Source organism: Aotus nancymaae, unplaced genomic scaffold (assembly GCF_030222135.1).
Source record: "Aotus nancymaae isolate 86718 unplaced genomic scaffold, 86718_ANA_hifiasm-v0.15.2.pri h1tg000041l, whole genome shotgun sequence".
NCBI lineage: Eukaryota > Metazoa > Chordata > Mammalia > Primates > Aotidae > Aotus > Aotus nancymaae.
In genome coordinates this window covers 20,218,285-20,237,569 of record NW_026988455.1, presented here as the reverse complement: position 1 = coordinate 20,237,569, position 19,285 = coordinate 20,218,285, and the positions used below count along the sequence as shown (strand labels likewise).

Genomic DNA, 19,285 nt, shown 5'->3' with positions numbered 1-19,285 from the left:
AGTTGGCACAGCTTCTAGGCCTTTTTTGTAGACACAGGAAGTATCTGTTTATGAGGAAAAATAGCCATCTTGGTGTAGTACCCAGAGTTAGGCAGACTGTGAAGTGATGGCATAGTCCTCCAGAAGGCTCCAGGAGTCTGTCCAAAATCTAACTCCACCTGCAAGGAGTTAGGCTTGTACTGTGAACTCAGGAAAGAATCCACACAAGACCCCCATCACTGCTGACACCAACTGCAAGTTCCAGGGGTTTTCCTAGAGCACGCTCAGGTTCAGTAACCTGCTAGGAGGACTCAGACTCATTGAAAGGTATTACATGGTTTCATTTACTATAGGGAAAAGATACACATTAGAACCAGTGAGAGAGAGAGAGAGAGCGCACATCTACATATATATGTATGCTCCATAAGTGAATTCCTTAGGCAATGGTCATCTGATTGCCTTTACTAGGCAATTCAGTAGGATTGATGATTGATTGATTGATAGATCAGAATCTAGGAGGGATTCAAACAAGGATCACCAGGTCATTATCTCCCTGGAGTCATGGATAATGTTTCCTTCTCCCATCCCTTACATCTGACAACACAGGGACTATACTACCAACCAGGGAAGCTCACTTGAGCCTTGCTGTCCAGTTTCTATTGAGGTTTCATTCTGTAGGTATGATTGCTGCCTTGCTCAGCTAATACCATGTGACCCAAAGTCCCCATTCTAAATCATATACTTGGTCTTTCTGTCATGGCCAGCACTACCATGAATCATCTCATTAGCAACAACTGTCAGGTTTGGTGAACATGCCCACCATGAGAAACAAAGACTCTCCTACTAGGAAATTCCAAGGATTTAGAGATTCCCCTCAGGAGCTAGGACAAAGGGCAGAACTCTTAGGATAGGGCCAAATTCCTTACTACACAAGCAGTTAACGTTTTTTAAAATATTCACCCACAATAGGTAAAATACTGGTTTTTATTTCAACTTTTTCTTTTCGTTCTAGAAATTACAGAAGACATCCCTATGAAGACTTTGAATATGAAGACTGTGTATGTTTCTGTATTACCAACAACAGCAGACTTCTAGCATGCACTTAGCAGTGTTCAGTCAGCCTTTCCCTGCTTACACCCATCCCCATACATATGTGCACATAGACACACACGTGAACACACTGAAGATATTTCCTTCAGGTGCATGTAAAATATGCTGCTTGGATTGAAATTCAAATGGAATTGATCAGTCAAGTAACTTGAGACCTCACAGTAATCTTCACACTTAACCTTAGACACCTATGCAGTCATGTTGGGAGCAGCACCACAGTTTATTTCTATACTTGAGTTCTTAAGTACAGAAGGTAGAAGCAATTTAAATGGTATAGCATATATTTCATTTTCTGGCCTTTTAAAATTTATTTGAGACCTCTTGATGAAATGGACGTATTATATATTTCTGCCACCTGGATTTTCCTGGGTAATTTGATGGAATATTTTAAGTTTCAGTAAATCAGAACAATAAACTCAGATATAAATGTGTTGAAAGTAATTCATTCTTCCACAGTTAAATGAAACTTGAAATGTGTGATCTTTGAAGAACGTAAAAACTTCACGGTGGTTTCTGTATTAAGACCGCAGACTAAACATCTAATAAAGCTCCTCCCCCCGCCCGGGGCCTCTGCCGCACTGGATGTGTGCGCGCGGCGCAGGTTCTCCGCCTCCCCGAAGCTGCTGCCCCGTTCGGATCTGGTTCGGCGCCTCCGCTCTCGGACTTCGGCGAGGAAGCAGCCCAGAGACTCTTGTGCACGGAGCCGCGTCGGGAGTTGGGCGTTTTCTCTTCGTGTGTTTTGGTGGTTTCCTCCTGATCTCTGACGATCGCCCTTCAGGAGCCCTGTTAAGGAATCAAACCGTGAACTTGGGGCTGACCGGACCGCTCGACCCTTTGCGACCAGGCATCAGATGCCGGCTCTGAAAAACTCTTCAACACTGTTATTGCAAACAAAGATCCGGAGTTAGGTGTGGCACGCTACCAGAACATGACAGCCAGGATGCAGGGCCCATTGTCCCCAAGATATCGGGTTTAGAGAGAAGCCAGGAGAAGAGCCAGGATTGTTGCAAAGAGCCCATCTTTGAGCCTGTGGTGCTTAAAGACCCCTGCCCTCAGGTCACACAGCCGATAACCCAGCCCCAGACGGAGCCTCAACTCCGAGCTCCTTCTCCGGACCCTGACTTGGTGCAGCGCACAGAGGCCCCGCCTCAGCCCCCACCTCCGAGTACACAGCCACCGCAGGCCCCGGAGGCCCAGCTCCAGCCCGCCCCGCAGCCTCAGGTGCAGAGGCTATCCAGGCCACATTCCCCCACCCAGCTGCTCCATCAGAACCTCCCACCTGTGCAGGCTCACCCCTCCGCTCAGAGCCTCTCCCAGCCATTGTCAGCCTACAACAGCAGTAGCTTAAGCCTCAACAGTTGAAGCGGTAGCAGAAGCAGCACTCCAGCGAAGACTCAGCCTGCCCCTCCTCACATCTCCCGCCATCCCTCTGCCTCCCCGTTCCCCCCTCCCTACCCAATCACAGCCCCCTGCACAGCTTCACGCCCACCCTCCAGCCACCCCCCCGCACACTCACATCACCCCAATATGTTTGCCCCCCCCCCCACTGCTCTGCCTCCTCCACCACCACTGACATCAGGAAGTCTGCAGGTGCTGGGACACCCGGCCGGGAGCACTTACTCAGAGCAAGACAGCTTGTGACAGGGGCTGAACACTCGTTTTCTGGCCTCTTAGAGTGCTGACTGCGGGGCTTCCCTGGGCCCCCCGCCCTACCTGTTGACCGAGTTCCATCAGCACCAGCACACGCACCAGCACACCTTCACGCCGTTCCCCCACGCCATCCCTCCCACCGCCATCATGCCGACGCCAGCACCTCCCATGGTGCGTACCCCAGGCAGAAATTTTGACAAATACCCTACAAAAGTTGACCCCTTCTACGGGCACAGTGTCTTCCATTCCTGCCCTCCTGCAGTGTCGGGCATCCCCCTATGATCCCACCCACTGGCCCTTTGGTTCACTACAAGGAGCATTTCAGCCGAAGACATCCAACCCTATCGATGTCGCTGCTCGGCCTGGGACAGTCCCACACGCTTTTCTCCAAAAGGACCCGAGGTTGACAGATCCTTTCAGACCTATGCTAAGGAAACCAGGGAAGTGGTGTGCTATGCACATTCACATCGCCTGGCAGATTTACCACCAACAACAAAAAGTCAAGAAGCAGATGCAGTCAGACCCACATAAGCTGGACTTTGGACTGAAACCCAAGTTCCTGAGTCGCCCTCCAGGCCCCAGTCTCTTTGGAGCCATCCACCATCCCCATGACCTGGCACGGCCCTCAACTTTGTTCTCTGCCGCTGGTGCTGCACACTCAACGGGGACCCCTTTTGGGCCACCTCCTCATCACAGCAACTTCCTCAACCCTGCTGCCCACCTAGAGCCTTTTAATCTGCTGTCTATATTCACAGGCCTAGCAGCAGTTGGTGGCAATGCCTTCCGCGGACTTGGAAATCCTTCTGTTACTCCCAATAATATGGATTCATTTTAACTCTGAATGCTGTTAAAAGTTTTTTGGGAAAGCGTCGAGAAGAGACAGTCCAGCCACCCTTCACCAGCACCTATCCTCCCGGTGAGTGCCCTGGGACATAACCGCAGCTCCACTGGACAGATCCGGGCCCATTTGAACACTGAGGCTCGGGAGAAGGACAAACCCAAAGACAGGGAGAGAGACCAGTCGGAAGCCCGCAAGGACCTGGCCACCGACGAGCACAAGGCGAAGGAGGGCCACCTGCCCGAGAAGGACGGGCACGGCCACGAGGGGCATGCCACAGGCAAAGAGGCCAAGCAGCTGGCCCGGGTACCATCCCCCTAAGTGCGGACCCCCATGGTGGAGAGCGCCAGGCCCAACAGCACCTCGAGCCGGGAGGCTGAGCCGCGCAAGGGCGAGCCGGCCTAGGAGAACCCCAAGAAGAGCTCCGAGGTCAAGGTGAAGGAGGAGCGGAAGGAAGACCACGACCTGCCTCCGGAGGCCCCACAGACCCACCGGGCCTCAGAGCTGCCCCCTTTCATCCTTAGGTGAGGAAGGTGGCTGAGCACCCACACACACAAGAGTGCAGACCACGTTCCCTTCAAACACGGCTCACTTACCATTCCTCAACCCAGCAAAGCGGAGGTGCTACCTCGTGTCCTGAGGATGGCCCTGAAGGTAGAGGAGTCACGGGAGCTGCACACATCACCCACCAGTGACTCTTCACTCCCCACAGTTTCCCCGATGGGCTGATGTGCGCTGAGCTGGGGAAGCCCTGCCAAGATAAACTCTTCTTCCCAAAGGCCACAGAGGGCAGGCCTCCGACACTGCCCACATGGAGCAGAAGGGATGGGGCAGAGGGGCATCTGTCCAGCTGACTGGTGTGTTCTGGGGGAGGATGGGGCCAAAGAGGACCCAAACATGGCTCCCTTTGTCACTCGGCAGAGGAGCCAGACCACTGTGTACCAGAGAGCTGTGCCCCACCAGCCTCTGCTGCTGGGCCAGCCCCTGGCACCATGACCACAGCTCTGCATACGGGCAGTGCTAGGACCAGTGCTCTGGCAGTCACCATGGTCGTGAGCCAACAAGGGTCCTGGGGAGGAACTAGAACTCAGACAGTGAAGAAGGTGTTGGCCAGGAGGGAACCGGGGCAGGTGCCGGGTCCTGTTTGTGCTGGGATCTGAGATTCTGAGAGGTGGGTTAGGGGTAAGGGGGTAGAGGTCGGCCACATGGGGAGAGGGGAGTTCAGCAGAGATGAGGAGGACGGGACAATGTGGGAAAGAGCAGAGCGTCCTCGTCAGCCTCAGTCCCTCTCCTGATGCAGTCCTCATCTGACTCTTAGACTCCGGAAGTCTCCTTTCAGCGAATGCCTAGCCCCTGACTCCCAGGGCACTTCCCAGACAGCCAGTGCCACATCTCAGGCAGCCCCTGCTCTGCCCTTGGCATCTGTGCCTGGCAGAAGGATGGCTGACCCTCGGCCCCTCTCGGCCTTGGTCCCAGCTCTCCCTGGCCCTGGGACCAGCAGACACACCCACCCAGCGCCTGGCAGGCTGGCCATGCTTGTGCCAGTTGGTGATGGTGGGTTGGGAGGGAACTGTTTCAGTTACCAATGTGAATCTGTGTCTGCATCAATTCCACACAAGAGTTCAGTCATCATATGGGAAGGGAATCATAGCTGTGGGGGGGACTCCATGCAGGACCCCGAGGGCCCCTGAGGCCAGTCCCTGTGGCCACAGCAAGGAGCATCTGCTTCCGCCAGTTGGACAAGACTCTTTCCTGCCCAGAAACTGGCACAGGGACTTCCACTGCTCCCCACCCACCGTCGTATCCCAAACACACCCGTGTGGATGGCCGCCCCAAACACACCCGTGTGGATGGACACCCCAAACACACCCCTGTGGATGGACACCTTGACGTCTCCCCTTAGCCCAGGGCCCGAGCTTTTCCTGATGAGGGTTAAGCAGGAGCGGCCGCCTCTCCCCATGTCCATGTTGCAGGCAGCTGCCTTCTCCTCAGGTCCCACTGGGCAAAACAAGAGCGAACCAGCTCTCTCCATCCCAGGATTTTCCAGGGATGCTGATAACTGAAGCAGGCGGGGGCTTGTGAGTGGGTGGTGGGAGGGATCAGGGCTTCCTCAGCATCCATCAGTCCCTGGAGCATCTGAAGGGGCAGCTTACACCTGGAGGAATGAGTGGGGCTGGCCCCCGTGGGTCCCCAGTGCCTGGCATCTCCCGGTCCCTCTGTACTCCTTCACAGATCCCCCTCCACTGAGCAGCACAGCCCTGAGGACAGAGGCAGCAGCCCCGAGAGCATTTCCAACACAACTATATTTATTTATATTTACACAGGAGGCCCCCAAGATGTTGCTCCACACCTCCTACCCCCTCCCCCTAGGCCCTCCCTTCCCTTTCAGCCACACTCTTCCTCCATTTGCTCCCCCTCTCTCTCCCTCCCTCCCTCCCCCACCCTCCAAAGCTAATGCCCAGCAAGATTAGCACTGGGGGAGAAGTCTTTGCTTTGCGTCATCCGGTGCCATGAGGGTCCGAGAGTTGAGAGTCCCACCCTTGAGGATTGGCACCAGAGAGCCTGCCCTGCCCTCTACTGGCTACAGTGCTTCTTTTTCTTCTGCTTAGAGAGCAAGGGGTCACCCTTTCTCTTTTGGGACTGTGAGGGGCCACCCAGTCCCCAAGCCAGAGATTGCACCCCAGAGGCTCTGAGCCCAGGCCCTGGGTGGGGTGTCTGTTCAGCAGGGTATGGGCCTCTGAAGAGAGCTCGCTTCTTGGACTTGGTGGTAGGAGTGGGTGCTGGGCTGAGGCCTCTTTTCTTTGGAGATTGGGACTGAAGAGCTCCCTGGGGTCCCCACCCTTCTGGGCTGAGAAAGCCTGAGGCAGCGACAGGGCTTTGGGACAGCTTCCAGGGCCGCAGCCTGTGGTTGGTACCCACAACCATAATTATACCAGGGATCTCCTCACTTGATCCCTCAGAGAGCCTGTGTGACTCGTTGACAGGAGAGGCTCTGGGGGGACCCCAGGTGTCCTTGGTCCCCACGCCTGGGCAGGTGGGTCTATGGTCCTGGGGAGGAGAGTCTGGCTGGGCAGCCCTCTGCCTGCTGGAATCCAGTCTCTCCAAAAGGACAACAGGGTTTATGGACCTGCTTATGCCAGTGCATGCTCTGCCTTGTCCCTGAGGGTCCAGGGCAGCTGTCTGGGGTGGGCAGGTTTCCATGCCCCCCCCTTGTTGGGGGCCAGCGACATCTCTCTCTGCTTCTTGGCCCACTGCAGACTCAGAAGACATTGAGTCCAGCTGGGCGGTGTCATGACCAGGGGCTGCCCTCGCACACTGTTCCTCCTTCAGGGATAGGCGGCGCTTTTCTGCTACCTGTGGGAGGAAAGGGGGCACTTACTGGCACTGCCCTAAGTGTGAACAGGGCCCAGGGTGGTGGAGACCAGGGCACTTGGGCGGCAGGCAGGGAAGCATGAGGCAGCTGGGCTTTGTGTCAAAGACAAAGGGTGTGGCTCTGCCGGGCATCCTGCTGGGCCTCACTGCAGTTTGCATCCTGACTCCCCTCCCTGGCTCCTCTCCATCCTGCTCCATCTGAACCTGCACCTCCCCACCTCCGAGTGGCTCCCCAAGAAGCCGGGCATCCCTGCAGGGTGGGGTAGGCAATCAGGTGGGGCTTGTGTGCCAGGTCCCTCCTGCCCCCGGGGTACCTGGGTTCCCCTCCTTCCCTGCTCTACCTGGGCAAGGGTGAGTCCTTCCTCCTGCTCCAGCTCCTGGCTTAGGGCCAAGAAATCCATCTGTGGATCTGGGGAAAGCAATTCTTCCAGGAATCGGGGATGAATGACGGCCTCCACCTGGAAACAGAAGGAAGACGGTGTGAGCTTCCCGGGCAGGGAGTAACCTGGAGCCAAGGACACCTAGAGGAGATGCAGAAAGCAGGGAGTGCCCCATCCCCACCCTTCTGGAGCTGTCTCATATCATGGCAACCACAGCTACACACACACAGACCACAGACCTGGGAGCATACACACATGCAGACAGAGACACACAATCCACACACAGACACACAAGCAGACCCGCAGATGACACACGAAAAGACACAGACACAAGTAACATACACCACACTCACACCCACAGAGACACACAGTAACAAATCACAGACACAAACACACAGACACACACAATCACATACACAGACACTCAAATCCATGGAAACACACACATCCACCCCCTGCAGAGTAGCTAAGGAACAGAGCTTAATTCCAAGGACCTGTGAGTGCCCCCTGCCCAGAATCCTGCAGACCCCAGCACTTCAGGCCAGCCCACCTTGGTGACGAAGTCTTCCTGGCAGCACAGATCATCAACGTTGCTCAGGAGGTCAGGGTCTGAAAGCATCCCGTCCTCTTCCTGCTCCACTTCGCCCTCTTCCCTTTGTCCTGTGAGCTGCCCCGTGGCCCCAACGGGAGGCCCCAGCAGGTCCTCCATGATGTCTATATACTCCTGCACCACTTCAGGGGGGATCTCCTCGGGGGCCTTGGTCTCCACTGGCTGCTGGGGCCTGGGTGGTGGCAGGCAGGCAGGTGGGGCCTCGAGGCCAGGCTTGCTGGGAGGGTACACTGAGGCAGGGAGGGAGGAGGATGGGCATGGTGAGGGCTGCTCCTCCTGCCTGCACCACACAGGGGAGGGCAGGGCTCGGGGACATGAAGTGGGTCCCAGCTGGGTCAGGACCACCTGAACCACAGTGCCCCCAGAGGAGATGCCGCAGGAGGGGCACATGTGAGACAGCATCATTTTGGAGGAAGTTTGGAGCCACCGATAAGCTGAGTGCTCTACCTGCTCATCCCTGCTTCCTGGGCAGATTGTATGTTGAGTTTTGGAATGAGGAAGGGAGAGAGTAGCTAGGAAACGTGACCAGGTGAATACCCACTTCATGAGCATGGGCCGCCCAGCCGCCCAGCTCCCCTGAGCTGTCTTGTTGGAAGGAACAAATCCCTCTCTTGAAGGGAGGCATGGAGTGTGGGGACAGTGGCCTCCCTTGGCCCCTCTGGCTTTTGCCATGGCTCCTGTGGGAATGTGGGAAGCCATACCTGGCTGCTTGACCACCTCAGGGGCCGATGGTCCTTGAGATTCAAGCCTTGACTTCTGAATCTGCATCTCCTCCTCAGCCTCAAACTCCAGGAACCTGGGGTGAAGAAGGTGCAGGCCATGCTGAGAGGGTCCAGTCCCCCTGCCCCCAGGATCAGGCAGCAGCCGATGGCAGGGATGGGAAGGAGTGCCTCGGGTGGGCTATCCAGGCCCTCCCTGGGGCCCATCCCCCCATCCCAGGAGGGAGCTGCTCCCAGAGTTCTGGGCTCACCCTCCCTCACCCGGCCCCTGCAGAGCCCATGGCATCAACAAGGCTTCCTGACTCAAGTCAGGGCCACAAGGCCCTGGAGGGCACCAGGGGGACCCTTCCTCCAGGCTTCAGCTGGCCAGGGGTGGGGTTTATGGCAGAAGGTGTCAGGAATGTTGGCCAGATGCAGGAGTCCTGAGGTTGGGACTGTGGGTCCCTGAAGGATAACCCAGGAAGATGAGGCCTGGGAGAACCCTGATTGGGAGGAAGCAAAAGCTGAGCCCAGAAGACAGGGCCCCTTTCCCCTGAGGCTGCTGTCTGTCTGTCTTAAAGGAGAGGACTATGAGGAGCAAAGGCACGCAGGCCAGAGATGGGTCTCATGGTGTCCTGGACGCAGATCTTCCCTGACCCAGCGCAGGTTTCTCCAATCCTGGCCAGGCCGGGAAGGGTGAAAACTGACTTCTGGCCACTGCTGTGAGGAGAGTGCACCCCACTCTGTCTATAGTCACCAGCGCCCCTTCTCCCCATCTCCACAGCTGGCGGTGATCTCCTTTGGGCTGTGATGCTGGCTGCTCCCTCCATGACCCCCAGTGTCAAGGCAGGGGTTGTCCCCAGGCCAGGCAGGGCATGGCTTCCCACCAGGGCAGGATAGAGACCCCAGAGCATCTAGGAGGAAGGAGCAGCTTCCTGAGGGAGCCATGGGCCCAGGAGGGCCTGTGTTTGTCCACACCCTCCTTATGCTCCACGCTGAGAAGCCACCATGGCCACCGGGCCTCTGTCACCCTCTCTCACCCTGCCATGTAGGCTCTGCCCCTGCACCCCAGACTCACTTTCCTGCCATCTCATAATAGATCATCCGGTCAAAGTTGCTCGTCTGCTGCCATTCCCGCACGGCCCACCACAGTCCCTCCTCCAGCGTCATGCTGGGCTTCCGCCGGGCCAGGGATCGGAGAACTGGGCTGTAAGGTGGTGCAGTCAGTCCTAGTCCACAAGCCCACCCTCCATCCCAAGCCCACCTAGTCCCAACAGCCGGCCCGTGCCCTCCCCACACGTGTCCTGCCATGTGTCCCTGTCCTGTTCTCCCCAAGGTGGGCTCCTCAGCCTCCAGGACACGCCCCCAATATCAAACATCAACACAAGCCACCGGGTGGCCTCTCCGACTGCCCCTCGAGTCCTCAGTGTTGACAAGTGAACTCAGTACTATGGGTGGAACGTGTGTGTCCCCAGCATTCCTGTGCTGAAGCCCTGAGCCCCGGTGTGTCCATTCTTGTAGTCAATCAGGGTTAGAGCAGGTCATGTGGGTGGGTTCCCATCATGGCATCTGAGCCCTGATAAGGGCAGGAGGAGACACCAGGGCTCTCCCTCTCAGCCTGGGACTTCCGGCCTCTGGAGCTGGGATACATGAATGTGTCCTGATAAAGCACCCGGTCTATAGGATTTGTTATGGCAGAGCCTGAGCTGACTGAGACAGTGCACACAAAGAATGACCGGGGAGTGAACGTTAACTGTGCAGGTTCCAGGGCCCCAGGACTGAGCATTGAACCAGCTTCCTGGGGACTCTGAGCAAGGCAGCCCCTGGGGACGCAGCCTCAGGGTCCTGGAGAGGAGTGGAAATCAGAACCAAAGCAGAGCAGCGGCCAAGCCCACTGCATGTGGAGCCTGTGAGCCTGGACTGGCTCCATTCTGAGAATCAGGGTCCCCAGTGCACCGGGACTCAGCTCCAAGGGAGAAGGCAACCAGTTCCAGGATGCAGGGGCGGCAAGATTTTTGGGAGCAAAGATGGGGCCTCCTTACACCTGCACACTGGGCAGGGGACTTGCCTAGGGGAGTGATCAGTATATTGCATGGTAGATGTGCTCAAGCTCCCATGGAGTACGGGTTTGCTCATCAGCAGGGGACACAGTGTCACAGAGGCACTGCAGGATGGAGAGAGGCAGGACTGGGACTGAAATGACAAACTCTCCCAGAAGCTGGCATTGATGCCTCAGTCACCACAGTCCACGGCCCTGGGCTGCTGGGCTCGTGGTGCACTCAGAGCCATCACCGGAACCCGTGGCTTTGGGGAGCAGTGTCCTAGCTGGCCTAGTTCTGATAATGATAGCAATAGGGACAGTAATCATAACTGCTATCATGTAATGTGTCACAGCAGGTGCCGGGCACCGTGCTGCGTGCGTCATATGTGAGCTCAAGTCACCTCTTCACCATCCTCTGAATGAAGCATCGTCGTCCCGTTTTCTAGGAAGGATCGAGGGTGAAGCTGCAAATACCTGCCCAGCACTGACCCTAGTGTGGGGCCCAAGACCATCCCCTGTGCAGGCTCCACCACCGCTGTGCCAGCGGGACCTCAGCAGAACAGTGGGCATGTGCCAGGTTCCTGCAGCTCCCATCCCCTGGCCTTCACCACCCAGGTCAAGGGGAGGCACTGGGGTGCACTCAAAGACCTAAACCCAACCCCTGGCTCATGTTGGACTGGGAACACTCTCTGACCTGGGTGTTCTGTAAACATTGTCATGAAAATGATTGAAAGTAAGGATTGGCTGGACTCACAGGACAGTGAGGGGCAGGTGAGATGAGGCCCCTGAGCATCTGTCCTGAGTGGCAGCCAGATTAATGTTGCTGAAAATGTGCCCTTCCATAGCTCAACCCATCGCCTTCAACACCACCCTGCAAGCTCCCCTGAACAGTGTGACCTCCCGTCCATCCAGCAGCCTCTTTACGGGTGAGCTGCAGGATGAGCTCCGGTGCCCCGAGGACACTCACACGAAGAAGCAGGAAAGCGCCTCGGTGTCGGGACTCTGGGGAAGGTGCCTCCGGGCCAGGGGCTTGTAGTGCTGCCAGAGTCGGAAGTTCTCATGTATGCTCTTGGGGTTGCAGGAGTCGTCCGGGGGGGCGTTGGCCTGGGAGGGAGCCAGGCTGCCCTCTCCATGAGCCCCATGTGGCCATGGACAAGCATTCCCTGGGGCCATGATGGGGGCTGGCTGGGGAGCCGGTGGTGCTGGAGGAGGAAGGCCCTCGGGCCAGCCTCCCTCACAGGCCTGGGTGCCCCCAAAGACCTGGGCAGCCATAGTGGGCACCACAGGGGCAGCTGCCAGGGGTCGGGCAGGTGGACATGCGACACCCTTGCAGAGGGTGCCTGGAGCCTGCCAGACGAGGGGGGCCTGACTTAGGACCAAGGTCTGTGCCTGAGGAGCCAACACAGGCCCCACTTCTGACCTCATTTGGACAGGGATATTGGAAGCCCCAGCCCAATTCGGGCCTCGGCCATCCTGTCCTGCCACCACAGGGGTCCTGGGGAAGGCAGACAGCACCGGAGGGCCACCTGGAGGAACCACTGCAGTCACAAGGGGTGGCTCATGTGCTGGGCCGGGAGCAGGTGTGGCAAAGGGCAGAGCCATGAACACTGGCATGGAGCCACCAGGGTTCTCGGTCACACCCGGGTCCAGCACTGGGCATGCTGTGGAGACAAAGGAAAGAGGTGAATGAGCTGGGATCTGCAGGTCCGCAGTAGTCGCTGGGAATCAGAGGGGTGTCCCAACAGCTGAGGGCGTGTGACAGGGAAACTGCAGCTTGCAAGTGTCCCTGTGTGTGCATCGGATGCTCTGTTACTGCACGGGAGGGTCACCTCACTAGAGAGGACAAACAATTCAGAACAACCTGGGAAGCCCAGGCCGTGTTGCCTGAACTTCCCCAACTGCCCCCACCCCTGTTAAATCAGAGCCAACAGCCACCTGAACTGATGGAGAAGCCACCTCTGGGGAGGGAGCCGAGAGGCTGCGGCAGTTACAGTAGCCCCCAGCTCGCCCACCCAGAGGCTGTCACTGCGTGTTCTGTCACAGACAACACACCCAACAGTTTTCTGGCTGAGACCACTTCTCCCTGCTCCTCCCTAAGATCCAGAAAACTCCAGTCCAAATCCCTCTGAACACTACGGAAGGGCACCTTCCAGGAGCCTGAAGACACAACACAGGGCTCAGGCTTGCCTGCCATCCTCCCTGGGCCACCAGCACAATACGATCCCACCACTCCCTACAAACACACGGTGACATGACCTGTCACCCTCTAGAAAGAATCAATACATCCACTCCATCCTTTCCCCTATATGGTGTATTCCCCAAGGCATCTTGGTCCATCTCTAAGGAGCCGTCCTCCCTAACCACAGACTCAGGGTGCCATGGCCCTCCCAAGGTATGATGTCTTTGGGGACATCCAGTGCTCCCTCCCTCCTCAACATCAGCCCTATCAACTGTCCCCTGGGGCAGTGTGAAATTTGAATTCCCAAGGATTTGAAACATGGCAGAGACTTGGATAATGCCCCTGTCCCTACAGACTCACCTCCATTTGAAGCCATCCCCTCAGGCTGGGTGCTGATCACCGCTGTCTGGCAGTTTCCACACTGCGAAAAGTCAAGGGCAGGACCCAGAGAGTGACCTGCCTCAACAGACTCTTCTGAGTTCAGGTAGATCAGTTATAAATTGAAAGTAAGGAAGTTTAGAACACAGGCCCCCAGACATTCTGCAGAGGGGGAGGGGCAGTGCAGCAGGTACTGGTAGCGGTGAGGGACATTCTGTGAAGGGCTCCAGCCAATAGGCAAGAGCTGAAGTTCATTTCCAGCTGGACGGCAGCAACACAGACGGCACGCGCCTCTTCAGGCAACTTTTAAATTGTCCTTCTGACTCACAGCACAAAGCTTCAACCTGATGTCCCCTTTACTTCCATTCTTTATCAACAGACCTACTTTTGTGCCCCTCAACCCATGCTCCTTCCCACTTGGGCTCTTTCCCATTCTTGATGAATTTCAACAGGGGCTGCACTTCCCAAACACAATTTAGGACACTTCCTAAGAACCCCTGTGTTTGTCAGACGATCCACATCTGGATCCTGTGCCTGGTTCAGAGGATCCAGGCTATTAGGTGGCTGTGTGCTCATCATTGTTATGGGAGCCGTCCTTGTGCCCCCAGGTCGTGTGTGTTGCTGGAATCTGTCCACACCAGCAGGCCAGCCTTACTTCCCATCTCCTTTGCTGGAAAGCCTCAGTCCGGGAAAGAGTGGCTATGAGGCCAGAAAGTCTTTCATTTTGTTTTCCAGCGTATTGTGCTGGTATCAAATGTTTATTTTTTTATCTTTTAAATGATTTTAATTTAACCAAGCAACACTTTTGCATGGTTCCAAATTCAAATTGTGCACAGTGGAATAGGAAGTGAGCAGTCTTCCTCCCACCTCTTTCCCTGTCCACAACATTTTCTTTCCTGGAGCAAATGGGTGTTTGCTCCAGGAAAAGATGAGAATGGTGTTTTGAGAAATGAGAATCTTGGCCAGTGATTTTAGAAGAAAATGCAAACAAAAGAAAAACGAGGTTTGCAATTGAAGGTACATCTCTTCTTCAAGATGAAGACATTAATTCAATTGGTTGGATCCCCATGCAGTGGTCAGAGAAGTCCTTTGGCAACTGACAGAACAACATCTGGAGACTCAGAAGCTGGGCTTTGAAGAAACTTCCCTACAGGAGTCATGAGCAGAGGGAAACGAGTGTGGGAGAAAGGAGGGGACTCTCAGGGAGGAGTACAAAAGGAGAAAAGAAAAGAGTGTCACTGGTGAGGAAGAAAATGGAACACCACTTCTGCTTCTTCCCTCTACCTCCTTCCCTTTCTTCCTGTGGATGGACAACCCCAGCCCACTGAGGGTGGGAGCTGAGTTTACTCTTGTTCTCCCGATGCACACTGTTTTGTCTTCACTTCTGTTGAACATCACCTTTTTATATTTTTCTTATTATATATTTGTTTTCCCATGGCCTCTCAAACATGCTTCTGTCACTGAGAAATGAAGGTTGCCTATTTGCAAAAAAAAAAAAATGGGAAGAGTTTGGGGAAGGGAAGACACCTTCAGACAGATGAGTGCACACTGTGTTCATTTTCTGAAACACTCCCTGTTGGCACTTACGAAGCACTTGCCCCTTCTGAAGACAACTGGACTCAAGAAGGCAGAGTTGCAGGAAAACATTACTGGGGCCACACTGCAGGGAGGGCAGCGGATTGCAAGTCTCAAGCCCAGGGTTCCCCCCTCCTTGCTCCAGTTGTGTGAGGAACTCATTTCCTAACTCTCGTCCAATATTCCTCATGGGTTCTCGGTTTGGTCCCAACTCTAAACCTGAATGGTCCTTGAGCATTTCTATGAAATGCCTCCACAGTGGCCACTGGGAGGGGAGCGACCTCCACGCAGTGCCTGCCTGTCTGGGTGCACCCAGGCCTTTTGTCCTGTGAGACAAAGCTGCCTTCCTACATGCAGCCCTCTTCCGCCTTGCAGTTCACCCCGATCTTAGCTGAGATCAATGGACAGCAATTCAAGCAAAATCATGGTAAACTTACCAAAACAAAACAAAAACAAAATAACCACTTTGGAGACCTTTCTGAGGACTTGCTTTTTTATCATGGCATAAACTTGAATGATTTTCAATCAATTGCTTTATCTCAGAGGGATGTAGAGGGAAAATCTCCTACTCAGGCACTGAAAAAGGGCAGAATTCTTGTTTCCTGCCTTTGTCAAGTCAGTCAGCCGACACTTTCTCAAGATTCTCATGCACAACTTTGATACTGGATTTGAATGGGAGTCCTGGGCTGCACTGACTGCTGAGAAAGAACGTCTCAGAGCATGGATCTCATTTCAGAAGGCAGATACTATTCCACCCAATAACAGAAGGTAGGTAGAGGAATGGCGGGTCCATGCCGTGTCCTACAGAGCTCTCAGTTTCTGCACTTGAGGCTCTGGGCCAACGTAGACGTGAAGACTCTTCACTTTTATCAGGAGGAGCCATGAACGATAGGAACCTGCAAATGAGCAGAAATGATCTGCGGATTAAAGTTTCTTCTGAAGCTATTAGAAATTCAAGTCAGTGAGTTACTTCTCTACTAGCTTTTTATTGCCAACTTTAATTGCAACTATGTTGCAGAGTGCGCTTGGGGGAAGGTGGAATTCCTCCCTTACTATCTGCTGCTTTGGCTAGTGAAATTGATCAAAGCTATAACAAAAACACTTTTAGAAGTCATTTGAACGCGGTAGGAAAAACTGTGGGCGTGGAGTCAGAAGAAAGTATCTTTTGGAGTGCTTTTTCAAGTCTAAAATTCTTTGCCAGAAATGCTCTTTAATGGAACCTCCAGACTGGGTAGCAAAACAGGGCATAGTATTTTTTTAAAAGGCATGAGCAGGAATGAAATAAATGCAGTCCAAAGGGGGAATGCAAGACTCAGGCAAGATGAGGAATCTTTGATTTAGGGTAAACCCTCCAAAGGTAAACCTTTCAGCGAGGCTATCAGCTAAGTGCATGGACTGCAGATTTGTATTACTGAATATTAGGAGTGGTGGTTTGGGATACGCTGGTTTCTGAGGGACGGTCATGGAGGTTCCAATGAGGAGGCGTCGCCTGGCCCCAGGAAGCGTCAAGGCTCCGCGTCTCTCCATTTGCGCAGCTCCTGCGGGGCCCTCCCATGGCGGACTCCGGGTCAGCCCTGTGCCCAGGCGCATCAGCCTTGATGGGGGTGGGGTTCCAGCATGCCCTTAATGGCTCCCAGTATCTGTTGCAGGTGGTTGGGGCAGGGAGATGCGCAGTGCGTGCGCTCACGTGGAAATGGCTGTTACCCAACGGCCTTTGCTCTCATGGCGTCCTCCGTGCTGTTACCTTAAAATAAAGCTATGTGTGATTAGAAGGTAATCACCTCCTGGTCATGCTCCTGCTGGTCATCAGTGTCCGTGGGGCGACCTCACCCCTGTGGCCACAGTGGGCCTGTGGCTTCACTTAAGGCAGAGCGTTCCCAGCGGGGACCCTGTGGGACTCCCAGGCCGGGCTTCTTTCCCTTGCTTGCCTCACCCTGAAATGAGGGAGGAGGTTTAACAGTGCAGTGGGAACCCCAAAGTGTGTCTCCTCCATTCCTCTCACATTTTGAACAACGCAAGAGCTTGAGGAAAACCTCAGCAGTTGAAATTGTAATGCGGTTCAGCAAAGAAGTAGCTCCTGTCCCGGTAAAAGCAGTGACCTTCTCACGGACATCCTCATTCGGTGAGTTGTGAAGCTTGTTGACTTCAGCAGAATGATCACCCAGCATGCATGTTCCAATACGCTCATTTGTCAGTGATATGAGCGGCTGCAAAGTCGAAGAACAGGCCTTCAGTCGTAGTCTGTTCACTTGGTAGCACAAGTTGGTTGTGGATGCAAGAGCGTGGCCAAAGTCAAGAAAAGCTTCTATGAGAATCACTTACTTATGTGGAACTTATAATAAAAAGTAGTGCATATTATTATTTGTAAATTGTAGGCTACATATGTATTATATCTAAAATTTACTGCACACGTGTGTGTGTCTTCTTGGGCAGTTGGGTCAGTGTGTGTACTTGAGAATGTAAGAAAGATTTGTTTTGGACTTTGATGGGGTATGAGATTTGTGGGGTGGTTGTGTGTATGTGAAAAATGTGTTTATATGACTTCTTAGTTTGCAATTTGATACGTAGTTGACTGGTGAGAATCTAATATATAGTCACATGTGTGGGTTGGTGGTGTCTGTGTGGAGATTGCAGATTAAAGAAGGTCATAACTGGGCTGGGGGCAGTGGCTCACGCCTGTAATTCCAGCACTTTGAGAGGCTGAGGCGGGCAGATCACCTGAGGTAAGGAGTTCGCCACCAGCCTGGCCAACATGGTAAAACCCCGTCTCTACTAAAAATACAAAAATTAGCTAGGCATGGGGGTGCACGCCTGTAGTCCAAGCTACCTGGGAGGCTCAGGCAGGAGAATCACTTGAACCAGAGAGGCGGAGGTTGCAGTGAGGCAAGATCAAGCCACTGCACTCCAGCCTGAGTGACAGAGCGAGACTCCGTCTCAAAAAAATAAAATAAATCAATGATTATTGAATGTAGGAATCAAAGAATGGGGTTTCAGGTTGGGTGCCCTTAGTTCAGTCCCTGAGAGTTTATAAGCAACAATGTTTTGTTTTTTAAAAGAAGTGAAAAAAGGGAGCATAGTTGTATTGAAGGAGAAGTTAAACTAAGACTCGGGCCCCCAAACAGTCTCACCTGACCCCTTATGCTGCTGTGGGACTAAAGTGTCTCATTAGAACTGTCCTTAGTCAGCCGCTTTACACCTGCCTCTATTAGCTACTGGATATGAAGCTTCCCCAGAAACAGGCACGAACTCAACACAGGTGCTCTCCATAGCTGAGGCAACCCTGGGAGGGCCTGAGAGCCAAGTCTATCTTCCAGCAGCACTCCCAGCAAATGGGGAAACAAGTCCTTCATCAAGGAGGAATCTAGGTGGCTGATGCCCACATCCACCACAGTCTGCTCCTGTTGAGCTCGAACCCATTTCTTCATTTGCAGTCTGAGGGTGGAAGACAAATGCACGTGTCTTTGTGTTCAGGATTGTAGGAGGTGCAGGTATGTTTAGGATAGTGTGTTTTTATGTATACAAAGTTGGAGTTTGTGTGTATGAATTTAGGGAGTGTGAGGGTCTGTGTATGTATTGGGGTCATATATAAAAAGTTAGAGTTTGTATGTATGAATTTAAGGAGTGTGAGGGGCTGTGTATGTATTGGGGTCATATATACAAAGTTAGAGTTTGTATGTATGAATTTAAGGAGTGTGAGGGGCTGTGTATGTATTGGGGGGAAGCCACTACATATGTTTATGGTAGAGTTGGAGTTTTGTGTATAATGTGAGGATTCGTTTGGATTATATGTGTTCTAGACTGTGGGTAGGTTATGTGGATAGTCATAGTATGTGTAAGGAGTATGTACATGTATTTGAGGGAGGGTAAAGTTATGTGAAGTGTGTGTTGAATTCTGGTAGGATGAGGTGTGTGTGAACAGCTGGCCTGAGAAGACTAGAGTGTCTAACATGCATTTGGGGATTGGGAGCTGGTGTCTGTGCATGTATTTGGGTCATGGAAGATTGCAGATGTGTATTTCTAACTGTAGATGATTGAGGATGCATATTTGGGGAGTTTTGAGAGGATGTGTGTGTGTGTGTGTTTTGGTGGATGGGGCATGCATCCATCAGAATATCCCAGATTATCTGATGTAAAAAATATTTCTACAATGGTGTGTGTGTGTGTGTATGTGTGCATGTGTGTATGTGTTTCTCTGTGTTTTGGTGGGTGGGGTGTGCATCCATCAGAATATCCCGGATTATCTGATGTAACAAATAATTCTTCATCTCAGTGACTTCCAACAACGTAGGCTTCTCACATAAGTTACGTGTCCTCCATTGGTTGGCTTTGATCAATTACTGCTCCTCTGCCTTGGATCCAGATGGATGGAGCAACCTCATTTGGGACAGGACTAGAAGGACTTTTTCTGCTCAGAGTCATACATGGCATTTCTGCTCATATTTTGTTTTCCATAACAAGTCATGTGGCCATACTCG

General features: G+C 53.6%; 1 protein-coding gene and 2 pseudogenes across 2 annotated transcripts in view; 2 read left to right on the top strand and 1 right to left on the bottom strand.

Annotated features, from left to right (window-relative positions):
- IARS1 (isoleucyl-tRNA synthetase 1) overlaps positions 1–1,520 on the top strand; it is a 75,560-nt gene extending 74,040 nt beyond the window's left edge. For both annotated transcript variants that reach the window (XM_012472202.3, XM_012472201.3), the window contains exon 34: positions 992–1,520. In XM_012472202.3, coding sequence (XP_012327625.3) covers positions 992–1,074 — 83 coding nt within the window. In that variant the 3' untranslated portion in view covers positions 1,075–1,520. The remainder of the gene's footprint in view (positions 1–991) is intronic.
- On the top strand, positions 1,419–4,105 carry LOC135268646 (autism susceptibility gene 2 protein-like; annotated as a pseudogene).
- A 2,046-nt stretch (positions 4,106–6,151) lies between these two features.
- On the bottom strand, positions 6,152–13,601 carry LOC135268676 (NUT family member 2G-like; annotated as a pseudogene).
- Between the last annotated feature and the right edge of the window lie 5,684 nt (positions 13,602–19,285).